This window comes from Capricornis sumatraensis, chromosome 20 (genome assembly GCF_032405125.1).
Source record: "Capricornis sumatraensis isolate serow.1 chromosome 20, serow.2, whole genome shotgun sequence".
NCBI classification, from domain to species: domain Eukaryota; kingdom Metazoa; phylum Chordata; class Mammalia; order Artiodactyla; family Bovidae; genus Capricornis; species Capricornis sumatraensis.
In genome coordinates, this window is record NC_091088.1 from 16,817,202 (window position 1) to 16,830,108 (window position 12,907).

A 12,907-nucleotide genomic window follows, 5' to 3' on the forward strand; every position below is an offset into this window, starting at 1 on the left:
CTTCCTCTGGCTGTTTCCATCCTCCCTGCCCATGGTGTTCTCACCTTGATTAGCGGGGCAGCCTCAGCCCTGGAGGGGGGACTCACCTCCCATCTTGCCCTCTGAATCCTGGTATCACGTTGTAATTCTTCAATCTTTATTCTTCCAGCCTTTCTCCTGGCAGGAGCCTCGAGGGCCCTCTGTGCTTCTTGCCTGGCACCCGAGGCCTCCTGTCAGGAGCCCTGGTCTGTCTGGTTAGTTTGTTTCCCTTCCTCCTCTGCAGCCAGAGAGGTCTTGGGGTGCTGTGTGTAGAGCCCCCGCTCTGCACCCTGGGGATCTGCACCCTGTCACTCCCGTATCCAGCTCCGTGCAGCCCAGGCCCTGGCCCTCTCCTTCCTCTGGACTCAGCTGCCGCTCTCTGTGTTGATCATGTTCTGACCTTGGTCACCCTCATGGTTGGGCACCTGCCTGTGTGGCTGTGGGCCCCTAGGCATTGCTGTGCCCGATGAGGTGGTCCATCACCAGAGATGAGTGGATGCCACCTGGGCAGAGCCTGAGCAAGGCTGTCCCCTGGGGACTCCTTATGAAACCATTTCTTTTTTTTCCCTCAAGAAAATAGTCCAGGGATTTGTTCTGAAGGGGCTGTGCTAATTTTAGGAGGCAGAGTGGGCACCCTTTCAAAACGTTAATGTGCAGGGCAGCCATGCAGAGCTCTTTAGGGTTAAAGATGGAGAGAATTAGGGTAGGCTAATTCTTTTTAGGCTCCCGCTGCCCCCTGCCAGGATCCTCGCCTGCCAACGTCCATCCACCCAACAACAGGCGGCACTGATTGGAGAGAGTGTCTCAGATCCAAGGCTTCCTGCTCAGCCCCGCTTCCTGGGGCTTTGAGCCACAGCCCTCTGAAACAGGCTCATCCCAAGAGGTGGACTGTAAAACCCCACAGAGTTAAGACACCCTGTTTTGAGGTTTTACAAGTAGACAGGCTCTGGAGCCAGCCTGTCTGGGTTTAAGACTTGCCCCTGGATGTTGAGGAGTGCAGTTATCTTGTCCAGAAGGAGACGCAGGACCGGAGACTGGGGCAAGGGGTGCCTCCGTGCTGGGGTCTTGCGGTTGGTGCACCAGTCTCCTGGAACGTCCCAGGGCCCTCCCCGTACGGGCTGTCAGTGAGCATCTACTATGTGCGGGGCTGGGCCTCCTGCCTGCCGGGAGACTCTGGGAGGGGGCGAGCAGCCGCTGGCTCATAGCCTGAGGGCGCTGGGCGTCAGTTTCTCGAAAGAGAGAAGTGGTCTCCCTTACCTGCTTCACCGGTTTCTCTTCTGGGGAGTTATATATGCGCCCTGGGCTGGCTGGGAAGGGAGCAGGTGGCAGATTCGTTGTCCCAGACCCTGCCTCAGGGTGGGCTTTGCTGGAGGGGAGCAGGACTGGGTGAGTTAAAGGCATTTCTTGCTACTTAGAAAAAAAAAAATCTCTCTATATGTGTGTGTATGTATGTGTGTATATATATAGAGGGTTATATATGGGCTTCCCAGGAGGCGCTGGTGGTAAAGAACCTGCCTGCCAATGCAGGAGATATAAGAGATGTGAGTTTGATCCCTGGGTCAGGAAGATCTCCCGGAGGAGGACATGGCAACCCATTCCATTATTCTTGCCTGGAGAATCCCCATGGACAGAGGAGCCTGGCGGGCTACAGCCCATAGGGTCACAAAGAGTTGGACATGACTGAAGCGATTTAGCATGTGTGTGTATAAAGAAATGTATATGTATATATATATATAAAATGGTAAAATATACACAATATAAAACTTACCATTTCAACCAGTTTAAAATGCACTGTTCAGTGGCATTAGGTGCCTCCACACCATTGTACAGCCATGACCACCACACATCTCCAGGGTATTCATCCTCCCATGTCACAGACGAGGAGGCTGGGGCTGAGAGGAGGGACTTGCCAGGGTTCCCAACAAGTTACGGGATGAGCAGGAGCTCTGAGCATCCAGGCTCCTCCAGGTTCTTTGCTGAGCAGAGACTGTTGAAATGCTCTCGGAGTCCTTGAGTCCAGTGTCGCGGAAGCTGAGCCTGGTCCTTAGGGTCGTCCTGGGGCCTGAGCTGGGGGCGTCTGTGCAGTTTGAGTTCTTCCACACACTCCTGACCCTACCTCCTGGTGCCTGTTTCTCGTCCCCTGCAGACCTGGGATGAAGAGCTGGAGAAGTCGGCGACGGCCTGGGCCCAGGAATGCATCTGGGAACATGGGCCCACCAGCCTGCTGGTGTCCATCGGGCAGAACCTGGCCGTGCACTGGGGCAGGTGAGAGCCGCCATGGCCCCCTACTTGTGACCTGGGGTCTCACTCACTCTGCCGGACCTCTGAGCATCTGTTAAATGTCACCCACTGACCTTCGCCCAGGTCAACTGGGCCGGTTTCCTTAGAGGAAGTGGGGAAGATGTCTTCCAACAGGTTGAGACTCGCTGACCATGTGCAAGGCACACGAGTTCTCTGAGTAGGGGCCCAGGAATCGCTAGGGTTCCAGAGTCTGCTTCATTTTGCCCCATTCATTGAAAAATTGATATGGACTGGACAGGGTCCCTGAAAACTCAGGGCAGGGTTTGCTGGCCTTCAGACCTACCATATCCAGTTTCTGAGCTCAGATTTTAATGGGACCCCAAGCCCTTGCACTCTCCTTTAGCCAGGTTGTTCTGGGCAGGACCTGGGCAAGGGGTCATCACCGGGCTAGAGACTTGACTCCGTGGAAGCATAGCAACCCGGTGTTGTTTTCTGCTTTCTATCCAGTCAGTCTTATGACAGCATCGCCAGAAAATGTCCAAGAGGAACCCAACCCATGGACCTGCTGACCTGGTCAGCTCTTTCTGTGTTTCTGGGCTCCTGGGCTGCATCTGGCTGACATATTTTCACATAGTTGTAACCGTGGCCAGGACAGCTATTGATTTTTTTTTTCCTTCTCATATGACATCAAACAGTTTTCTAGTACATACTTGTCATGGTTATCACATTTTAAAGGCTGCCTGTGAGCCGTCAGGTTGACAGACCAGAATTTAGCTATTCCATCCTCGTAGCTGGGTTTTGTTTTTTTCTTTTTCCCTTTTGGCTCATTTGAATGATTTCATTAGGAAAACTCCAAGGAGTAGGATTGATGGGTCCATGGCACAAAGGCTGTTCCCTTTCTGGATCAATATTGCTGACTCACTTTCCAGAGCAGCCCCTCATCTGAAAGCCCCTCAGCAGCTGAATGTTTTCTTTCTAAAACTGACCTAGCCTGGCAGCACGCTTGTGGGACATGGATAGATGGGGTGGTGGGTACCCTGTGGCCCTGGAGCTCTGTCACTGTCTGTGTGTCCTTCTCCGAGCTGGCCCCAAGCAGAGAGGCGCTTTCCCTGGCCAGGGCACTGACCGCCACCATTACCTGAGTCCTGACTGTAATCCTTACAGGACTGCTGGCTGCCCTGCTCCCCACAGTGCCCTCAGAAGTGCCCAGTTCCCCCTGCATCTGTTCTGCTTATTGAAACCACTTTGTCCACACTTGCTGGTGACAGCAACCGGGGCTTGCATCTGGCTTATTTTCTCTCCCAGTGCCAGCCTGGGGCTGAAGAGAGGGCCAGCGGCCACCAACAAGAGGTGGGGAGGGTCTTCTAAGTGCTTGGGGGCGAGGGAGGGCTCAGGTGATAGGATCCCAAACGGGAGCTTGGAGCAAGGTTTTCGCCCCCTTCGGTTTTTTCTTATGCAGTAGTCTGTGAAATATGGGATTCAGGGGCTGCATATATTTCCCCAAATGTATATAACAAATACATAATTATTAGTATAAACAAGGGTTCACTGGGGCCAGATACAGGTATACACACAGGTGGTGTCTGGGTCACCCAGGCATACTCCTGGACTCTGAAGGAGGCCAGTTCATGTTTTAAGCACTTCTAACAGGTGCCAGGTGGGATGTGGGGCTGTTGGCCTGAGGAACGCCCACCACCCCCCTGCCTCCAGCTCCACCGTGGGTGGTGGTGCTGCCAGAAGGGGTCTCTGTTGCTGTGCATGTGGTGGCCGGAGCTTCACAAGCTGACCTGTCCCTCTGTCCCTGCAGGTATCGCTCCCCTGGCTCCCATGTGCAGTCCTGGTACGATGAGGTGAAGGACTACACCTACCCCTACCCCCACGAATGCAAGCCTTGGTGCCCGGAGAGGTGCTCTGGGCTCATGTGTACCCACTACACCCAGGTAAGGCGAGAAGATCAGGCGTGGCCTCAGCCTGGCACCCCCCAGAGTTCTGGGGCTCTCCCCCAGTCAGAGAACCTCTGTGCTGTCATTGCCTTAATTTTTTCCCTTTAACTCAGTCCTACTCAAAGTATAACTGGTGGGTTGAGCTGTTTGTGGCTGGTTCACAAATATGGAAGCTGAGAATAAGCACTAGAAACTTCCGTGGCAGTTTTACATTGCTGGGGCATTTTCTTTGTTTTGTTTTGTTTTGTTCACTTTTCTGTTTTTGATTTAAACAAATGTCTGGATCTTTCATGGGCTAAGGGAAGAATGTGGGCCTTCGCCCCTTTACCACACACCCGTTTACTGTGGGCACCTTATGGATTCAGGCCAGATTACGTCACCCTGGTCATTTTCCCCTTGAACTTTGATGTATGGATGTCATCTTTTCAGATAGTTTGGGCCACAACCAACAAGATCGGCTGTGCTGTGAACACCTGCCAGAGGATGAATGTCTGGGGAGATGTTTGGGAAAATGCAGTCTACCTCGTCTGCAATTATTCTCCAAAGTAAGAGCAAGTGACATGGTTTTATGGGTTGGAGTGTGTTTGCTTGCCGTGGAAGACCCAGCTAGAACTGGCTTAGGTGGTAAGGTCTCTTCATTACTTCACATTCAGAGATTAGTGTGTCTTTTAGCTTAGTAGCTCAGCAGTGCCAGTGCGCACTTTCTGTCTTCTTGCAGTGCTGTCCTCTCCTCGTGGCCTTAAGAAACCTGCAAAACATCAGGCACCAAGTCTTCCCAAACAGAAGGGGAGCGAATGGTAGAAAAGAGTTCTCTCCTTTGGCTTTTCTTTTCCCTGGCCCACTTAATCCTTACGTCATTTGCCAGAACCGGACTGCTCATGGGCAAGGGGGAACAAGACTGCCTCAGTTGGCTTTGACCCATGAACTTGTCCCAGTTGGCTTGGCAAATCGTCCTCTGGGACTACCTGAATAAGTCAGAAGCAGGAATAGCTGTTGGCTGGGCAACTAGTGGAGTCCACTATAAAGATTCTTTTTCTCTGAAAATATGCAGCAAAGAGCACCCTAGTAAATAGGTATTTTGCTTCTTTATATTTCCCCTTCCAGAAGGGACCTCATCAAACCTTGTGGTCACAGTCCCTCTTCGTCTTTACAGCATCCTGATGTCATCAGTGTGTCACTTACCCCTTTACTCACTCGCCTCTGCTGCTCATGAGACAACTATGTGCTGATTCTCGGAGAACAGCTCACCCAGTTCACAGCCTGTGGTTTGCGCACTGGCCGTGGGGCTGGCAAGCCATCCTAGCACTGTGCCCTGCATGCAGGGGCCCTTAAGGGATATTTTCTCAGTGACTGCATGAAGCAGGAATGACCTCATTTACTGGGTTGGGTCAGGAGTGGCCTTGAGAAGGTGGGATGAAGAGGGAATCGCTGAGGTCGGGAGGAAAATAGAAACTCTCCATAAACCATCTGGCATGCTAGTGGTAGCAGTGTCTCCACAGCCACAGGGATGAGGTTAGGGGTTGTGTCATCAGTGGGAGGGACCAAGCCCCATGGAAGGGCAGTAAGCTGGTCAGAACTCCTGGAAGAGTGGCAGGTGGGGAGTGAGGAATCATTCAATTTGACTGTGTATTTAAAAAACCCCAAACACTAGAAGATCCTACTAGAAATACCACTTCCCCCTTATTTAGCTCCTATCCCTTTCTTAAAAAAATTAATATCCTATGTATAGTAAAATACACTAATCCTGAAAGTACAGCTGGTCAATTTTCACGTGTATAAACATATATTAGTGCAGGCTGCTGTAACAAAGTGGCTTCAGCAGCAGATTTCTCTCTCACAGCCCTGGAGACCAGACGTCCAGATCAGGGTCCAGCAGGGCTGGTTTCCAGTGAGGATTCTCTTCCCAGCTCACAGATGCCCACCTTCTCCCCATGTCTCCACGTGGTGTTTCCTCAGTGTGTGCAGGGGGTGGAGAGAGATGGAGGGGAAGTTGAGCTCCCTATGTCTCTTCCTATAAGGACACTAATCCTATCGGATCAGGGTCCCCACCCTTGTGACCTCGTTTAACCTCAGTCACCTCCTCTGAGGCCTCATCTCCAAATGCAGCTACCCTGGGGGTTAGGGTTTTAACATATGAGTTGGGGGGTGTACACATACATTTAGCCCGTGAATCATGTATATATAACATAGCACCCAGGTTGGAAGACGGGCTCCCAGGATGCCTGGCACCCAGCCCATGTCCTCAGTGGCTAACTCTGAGAGTTACTGCTCCAGTCCTGTGGGAGGCATGGTTTGTCACTGAGGAAACGTGGAGCCTACATATTCTGGCAAACTCAGCTTGGGGAGGGGAAGAGCCCATCTGGGGGCCCAAATGGTCTGAAGAACCTACTGAGCCCCACCCAGGGACAGGGCAGGTGCTGGGGCACCCAGGGTCCACCTGGTGATGGTCCATTTGTGGGGGTCAACCCGAATTCATGGCCCTCCATGAGTCCCGGCCAGCCTGCACGTGAGGCAGATGTGCTCAACAAAGCAGTGTCTGCAGCCTGCTAGGGAATGTTATTTTGCCCTCTCTGGGTGCAGATTAGGACAGCCCCTGCCCACCATCCCCAGCCGGACACCTGCGTGGCCCTGGGTGGTTCCATTCCACTATTTGTGCTGACCAGGAGCAAATAGTATGTTTTCTGCAGTTTGTCCCTTGGCCAGCACTAACGGGACCCCTCCCTCCCTGGCCACCCTGGACAGCCGTCAGACCGTCACCCCATGAGGCTGCTGATTTAGCAAGCACTCAGAGAGTGTGTCGCCATCACCAGAGGCCAGCCCCGATGTGAGGCATACACACAGCCACCTCCTTCATCTCACAACCAGCCCCCGAGGTTACCCTGCGCAGAGAAGGGGGCAGAGGTTCTGGTTGGCAGGGCCAGGTCTAGCCCCGGAGCCTACTCCTCATGGCTCGGCCACCCTTGGCCCAAGAATGGGGCCCTGCATCTATTTCCTGAGAGGATAGCTAGTTGAGTGGGGCAACCATGAAGGAAGTTCCTAGAACAGATCACAAAGACCAGCCCCCAGTCACTCACTGCTCCAGCCTCTGCTGCCAAAGGCACCACTAGAAGAGCCTTGGAGTCCTGCTCACCACCCGCTCGCTACCCAGGCCCTGGAGAATTCCCACCGAGTGGCCTTTGGTTTTCTTGCTCTGGGAGCTTAGAGGGAGGCGGATCGGCACCTGTGATGCCCAGAGGGACCTTGGTTCCAGCCCCACGAGCAGAGTATGGTCAAAGCTCTGAACCCCACAGGCTGAAGTCAAATCCCAGCCCTCACACTCACTCACTGTGTGACATTGGGCAAGTCACTTAACATCTCTGAGCCTCTTTCCTCTACTGATAAAGGATTGAACTCTAGCATATCCTTCCTAGGGTACTGGAAGGATGGAGTAAGCGGGTGGGTATGCAGTGAGAAGCCAGTAACCTTGAGGTCCTCCCTGGAACAGGCTGCCCATCACTCATTTGAGAAATGGCTTAAATGGGAGGGTCCCAGCAGTTCAGGGCTGGGGGAGGAGGTGGTGCCGCCGGCTTTCAGAGTTGTGCGAGGGAGCAGCGTGGGTAGGTGGGGGCCACAGGACAAAGGATGAGAAGGAGAAGGACACTTCATGGCTCCTGGCTAGATTATTCTGTAATTCTCTAGACGCTGTGCACAGAGGGGCTCAGGGCAAGCGCCTGTCCCCCTCATACCTTCCTTCGTCCCTGCCCAGGTCGGGGCCCCAAGAGGGTCTAGAACAGAAAGAGGGGTCCCCGGGCTCTGGCATGGCAGCCCTGTGATGGTGTTTCTGGTCTGTCCTCAGGGGCAACTGGATCGGAGAAGCCCCCTACAGAACCGGCCAGCCTTGCTCTGAGTGCCCGGCCAAGTACGGCGGTGGCTGCAAGAACAACCTCTGTTACCAAGGTAGGGTCCACTTCAGAGCCCTTGGGAGCAGGCTTCCGCTCCCACCCCTGAGCCATGGAGCTGCCAATGTGAAACGGGACGTTGGACAGCTAGGGGAGAGGTTGGTCCCTTCTACCCTTGGCCTCTGCTCCATCTTCAGACTCCAGCCCACGCTCCCCTCCTCCCCTCCTCATCTCCAGACTTGGGGTTGAGCCCCAGCTCCCCCTGGGACATCCCCCAGTGGGCGTCTCCCATGGGCGGCACTGACCAGAGGCATCCTGCCCTCTTGGTGCTCAGACTTTGGTATAAAGCAGACAACAAACGAGGAATTTAAAGCAGCCGTGTGATGGATGGTCCAGACCAGCTGTGGGCTGGGTGGGCTGTCGGAGCCCCTCCTGCTCGTCCTTGTCCCCACCAGCCCCCCACCAACCCACGTGTGCAGCTCACCAGGCCCTTACTCGTCATAAGCATCTAAGTTCCCCTCCCCGCTCAGCTCAGGCCCGGCATTTCCCAGCGACGCCAGCGTTTGTCTATTGCCGGCTGCTCAGGGTGCTCCATTTGCCCCGCTCCTGTAAATAATGCGCGTTTTTCACGCCAGAAGTGCTCCTCCCATTTTGGACTGTTTCCTCCTACTCCATCCCAGCTGCGGTGCTGACCACGTGTCTGCGGTTGAGGTGTGTTTTTTTCTCATGGCTGCATCAACAGGTCCTGTGACGGCTAAGAGGGGCCTTTCAGGAGGGTTGGCACGGGCAAGAGGCAGCGGCCCTTCCCTGCCGGGGGTTCGTGGGGTCAGCCCAGTGGGCTCCAGGGTGAAGAGTGGAGTTCCAGCCATCTTGTGCTGCAGTGTGGCGGTGGCGGCGGGGCGTCCTCTGAGGGGAGAAGCAAGGGTCTGACGGTTCGGTCAGTGTGGCCCAGTCCATGTGGTCCCCTGGGTCATGACTTACATGCGGGGAGCTGAGTCTCTGGGGGAAGCAGGGGCTCGACCCAGAGTCCAGACATGAGACTTTCGGCTCCGGATCTTGGTGATCTGAGGCTCTTTGCTTAAATCCCTCGGTCTCTCTGCCCAGCAGCAAAATGGGCCTGGTGACTCTGTCCGTGACGCATCTCAGGCTCAGATGAGAGAGTCAGTGCATTTAGTGTGAACATCCTGAGTGCCTGCTGTGTGCTGGGATGTTGCTAGGTGATGGGGTGGGGTGACTATGGGGACCAGTCCCGGCCCTGCCCTGGGGAACCTGACATCCAGTGGGGCCGTCGCCCCTTTCAGGGCATGATACAGGTGCCTCGGGGCTGTAGCATGAGCCTCCGCCGTGGGCCAGGTCAGGGAGGGCCTCCTGTGCAGGCAGCTGTTGAGGAAGACTGAGCCTGGTGATGAAGGAAGGGAAGGGCGCGCCCCGAAGGGAGCCGCTGTGCCGTGGCGCAGTGCACAGGTCCTGGCAGTGCCCGCTGCGTGGTAGGGGGCTACAGGCGTTTGTTAGGTGGAGTTCCTCCTACTCCCCCTCTCCACTGTCTTCGAGACCGGGTCCCCACGCCCATCCTTAGTGAAATATTTCCACGCAGTCCCACTCCGATACCTGGATTCCTGGGACAAGTGTGGGTTTTAGAGTCTAGTACACCTGCTTGAGGGCTATCAACTCTGCACGTTCCAGCAGGGGGACCCCGGCAGGTCACTTCATCAATCTGAGCCTCAGTCTTCCTGTGTGAGCATGGGGTGACGTGTCAGCCCCTGAGGGTAATAGGAGGGCTGAGAAGGCAGGCCGACACTTGAGGCATCTCAGGCTCCAGGTCCTCATTCAGGCGGGTCCTGTGGCTGCTATCTGGTCACCCAGAGGGACAAGTCCCCACTCAGATCCTGGGGGCTGGTTAGGGGACTGTGAGGGAGGGCAGAGCCCTGGGGGCGCCCCCTCAGGTCTCCCGTTGGGGGACTCCATGTGTGCACGAGGCAGACTGTTGTGGTGCAGGGTGGGCAGAGGGGCTGGGTATGCCAGGCAAACTGCTTGCCTTCTCTGAGCCTCAGTTTCCCCATCTGTAAGAGTAATGCCATCATCTCCTGCAGATGGTTTGCTGGGAGGATGTGGTAAGGAAGGTACGAGTTACTAAGACAGCAGCCTGCACATAGCCAGCACTTTATGGACCCAGCCCATTACTTTCTTGGAGAAGCAGGTGGGGAGGTATGACCTCACTCATCACCTGGCATGGAGTTCTTCACCTTAGGGGTTACTGGGGTCCCCATCCATCTCAGGATCCTGGCACATGCCTTCTTTTCTTGGAAAACACAATTGTAGTATCACACCTCCTCTAGGAAGACTTCCCTGATTTCACAGCCAAGCCACTCACTTGCCTCCATGCTCTCACTGCACCCAGACTCTCCATGAACTTGAATCACCTGTAGTTACAACCGCTGGTTCACGCCAGGGCCTCCAGGGGCACCTAGCAGGTGTGTTCTGCATGTTGTCTGAATAAATATACCCCCAAAGTCCACAGAGGGTCCTTGTCAGAGAACAAATGTACACAAAGACAGCCTAGATACAGGTTAACCCACCCAATGAAGCCTCCTGGACTTGCTTCTTTATTTTTGGTGGAAAATACCCAACTTCACTTGGCGGGCATCCTGATTTCCTTAGCTAACCATGCAGAAAGTCTCCTCTAAAGCGGCTTATCTGCATAAGCTACTTAATAAGCATTTATTGAGGTGCCTGGCAAAGCCTTGACCTCTTAATGGAGATGGAGCAGGGATAAAGATACACCATAAGAGGTGTTCCTAACCCTCCAGCCTGTCCCTGTGTGGCGATGAAGGGTGTGGAATTCAGGGAAAGGAGTTTGACTCTCAGCTGTGTGAGCTTGGGCAGGTCACATAGCCTCTGCAAGCCTCAGTTTTCCCATCTGTGAAATGGGGCTGTTCACGTCCTCCAGGGCAATGAGAGGATGACACGAGAACTTGACATTAGCTATGAGCTTTGTCCACACATACAGAACCAGATGGAGTCTGCAGAATGACGTAGAAATGCTCACTGCCCCGGGACCCCTGGTCCGGAGCTGGACAGTGCACAGGGTAACCTTGGCGTGAACTTGGGTATGGAATTTCCCCAGGCCTGTGCTGGTCCACTCAGGGGATCTTAATTAGGATGTGCTCAAATACAGCCCATCCTCTGGGTAAGCATTACACTTTTCATGTGTGTGTCTGAGGGTGAGGACTGTCTGCCCATTTTCTTAAATAGTGAGCCCTCAAATGCTTTAGGCTGCTCTACCCAACTATATTCAGCTAAATAAAGCCACGATTATGAGGTATAAAAATCCTAAAGGCCAGTGGAAGAAAACCCAGCTTATTCCAGAGACAGCTCTGGCTTTCAGTGAAGGGCAAGCCTGAATAGTCACATTGACGGGAAGACAGACCAGAGACCGCTGCTGGGTTCCAATTGCTGTTTGCAAACCCAGCGTCTTCGTAAAGATTTTGCCTATAGAGTTTAGCTACAGATGATGTTTTCCGCATTCCCCTTCCTGAATATCTTTAAACTTTGCTGGGACTATTTTTTTCCTTTCCTCCTCAAAGACAGAATTCATTGCAGGGGTTGGAGGGGTGAGTTTGATGGTCCTTCATGCAGCCAATTTTGTTGAGCAACTGCTGTGTGCTGGAGCTCGTTGTAGAGTAGGGTGTGAAGCAGGCTGGCTGCTGCCTCAGGGAGTTTTCAGCTGGTGGGGGAGGCAGGTGGTGGTGAGCATGTCGTCCAGGAGCCGGACATGAAGGCCCACGAGCTCTGGTAATGAACTTGGGACTCAGGATTGATGTTCTCCTCTGACTTCGATCCCATCCATCCTCCTACTCCCGTCCTATCCCCAGGGTTCCCCTGGGGCAGTGGTTGTACAGTGATGAGTTAGCCAGTGAAATGGCTGCAGAGTATCCTATCAGAAGGCATCCAGAGAAGATCTCTGGAAGAAATCTTGAAGTCACCCTTCAATTGAATGGCTTGTGTCAACACAAAATGGTTGGTCTGCCCTTCAGAGAAGAAATGTCACCCTAAAGGAGAAATGGAGATAAGGCTCAGAATTGGTGGACATTTGATGGGACTTGAGTCTTAATTCATTGACACAAAGAAGCCTGGGAGGGCCGCATTCCTGCTCCGTGAACTCTTTCTTATCAAAGTACATCTGTTGTCTTTTCTCACTGGAGAAGCTTAGAAGGCAGGGGTTTCCAACTCTGGTCCACGGCATCCTTGCCGAGTCCCCCAGCAGATGTGCACCAGCTCATGTTTGATAAGGGCACACAAGCAATACTTTGCTTTGCTTTGGCGGGAGTGTAAGGCAAGGTGGCAAGAATACACAGAAGAACTGTACAAAAAAGATCTTCACGACCAAGAAAATCACGATGGTATGATCACTCACCTAGAGCCAGACATCCTGGAATGTGAAGTCAAGTGGGCCTTAGAAAGCATCACTACGAACAAAGCTAGTGGAGATGATGGAATTCCAGTTGAGCTCTTTCAAATCCTGAAAGATGACGCTGTGAAAGTGCAGCATTCAATATGGCAGCAAATTTGGAAAACTCAGCAGTGGCCACAGGACTGGAAAAGGTCAGTTTTCATTCCAGTCCCAAAGAAAGGCAATGCCAAGGAATGCTCAAACTACCGCACAATTGCACTCATCTCACATGCTAGTAAAGTAATACTCAAAATTCTCCAAGCCAGGCTTCAGCAATACGTGAACCGCAAACTTCCAGATGTTCAAGCTGGTTTTAGAAAAGGCAGAGGAACCAGAGATCAAATTGCCAACATCTGCTGGATCATGGAAAAAGCAAG

The 12,907-nt window shown here is 53.4% G+C and overlaps 1 protein-coding gene across 2 annotated transcripts in view; it reads left to right on the forward strand.

The window, feature by feature from the left end:
* The window catches only part of CRISPLD2 (cysteine rich secretory protein LCCL domain containing 2), a 69,760-nt gene that overhangs the window by 17,420 nt on the left and 39,433 nt on the right, over positions 1–12,907 (forward strand). For both annotated transcript variants that reach the window (XM_068991860.1, XM_068991861.1), the window contains exons 3-6: positions 2,165–2,283; positions 4,067–4,199; positions 4,632–4,747; positions 8,038–8,138. In XM_068991860.1, coding sequence (XP_068847961.1) covers positions 2,165–2,283; positions 4,067–4,199; positions 4,632–4,747; positions 8,038–8,138 — 469 coding nt within the window. The remainder of the gene's footprint in view (positions 1–2,164; positions 2,284–4,066; positions 4,200–4,631; positions 4,748–8,037; positions 8,139–12,907) is intronic.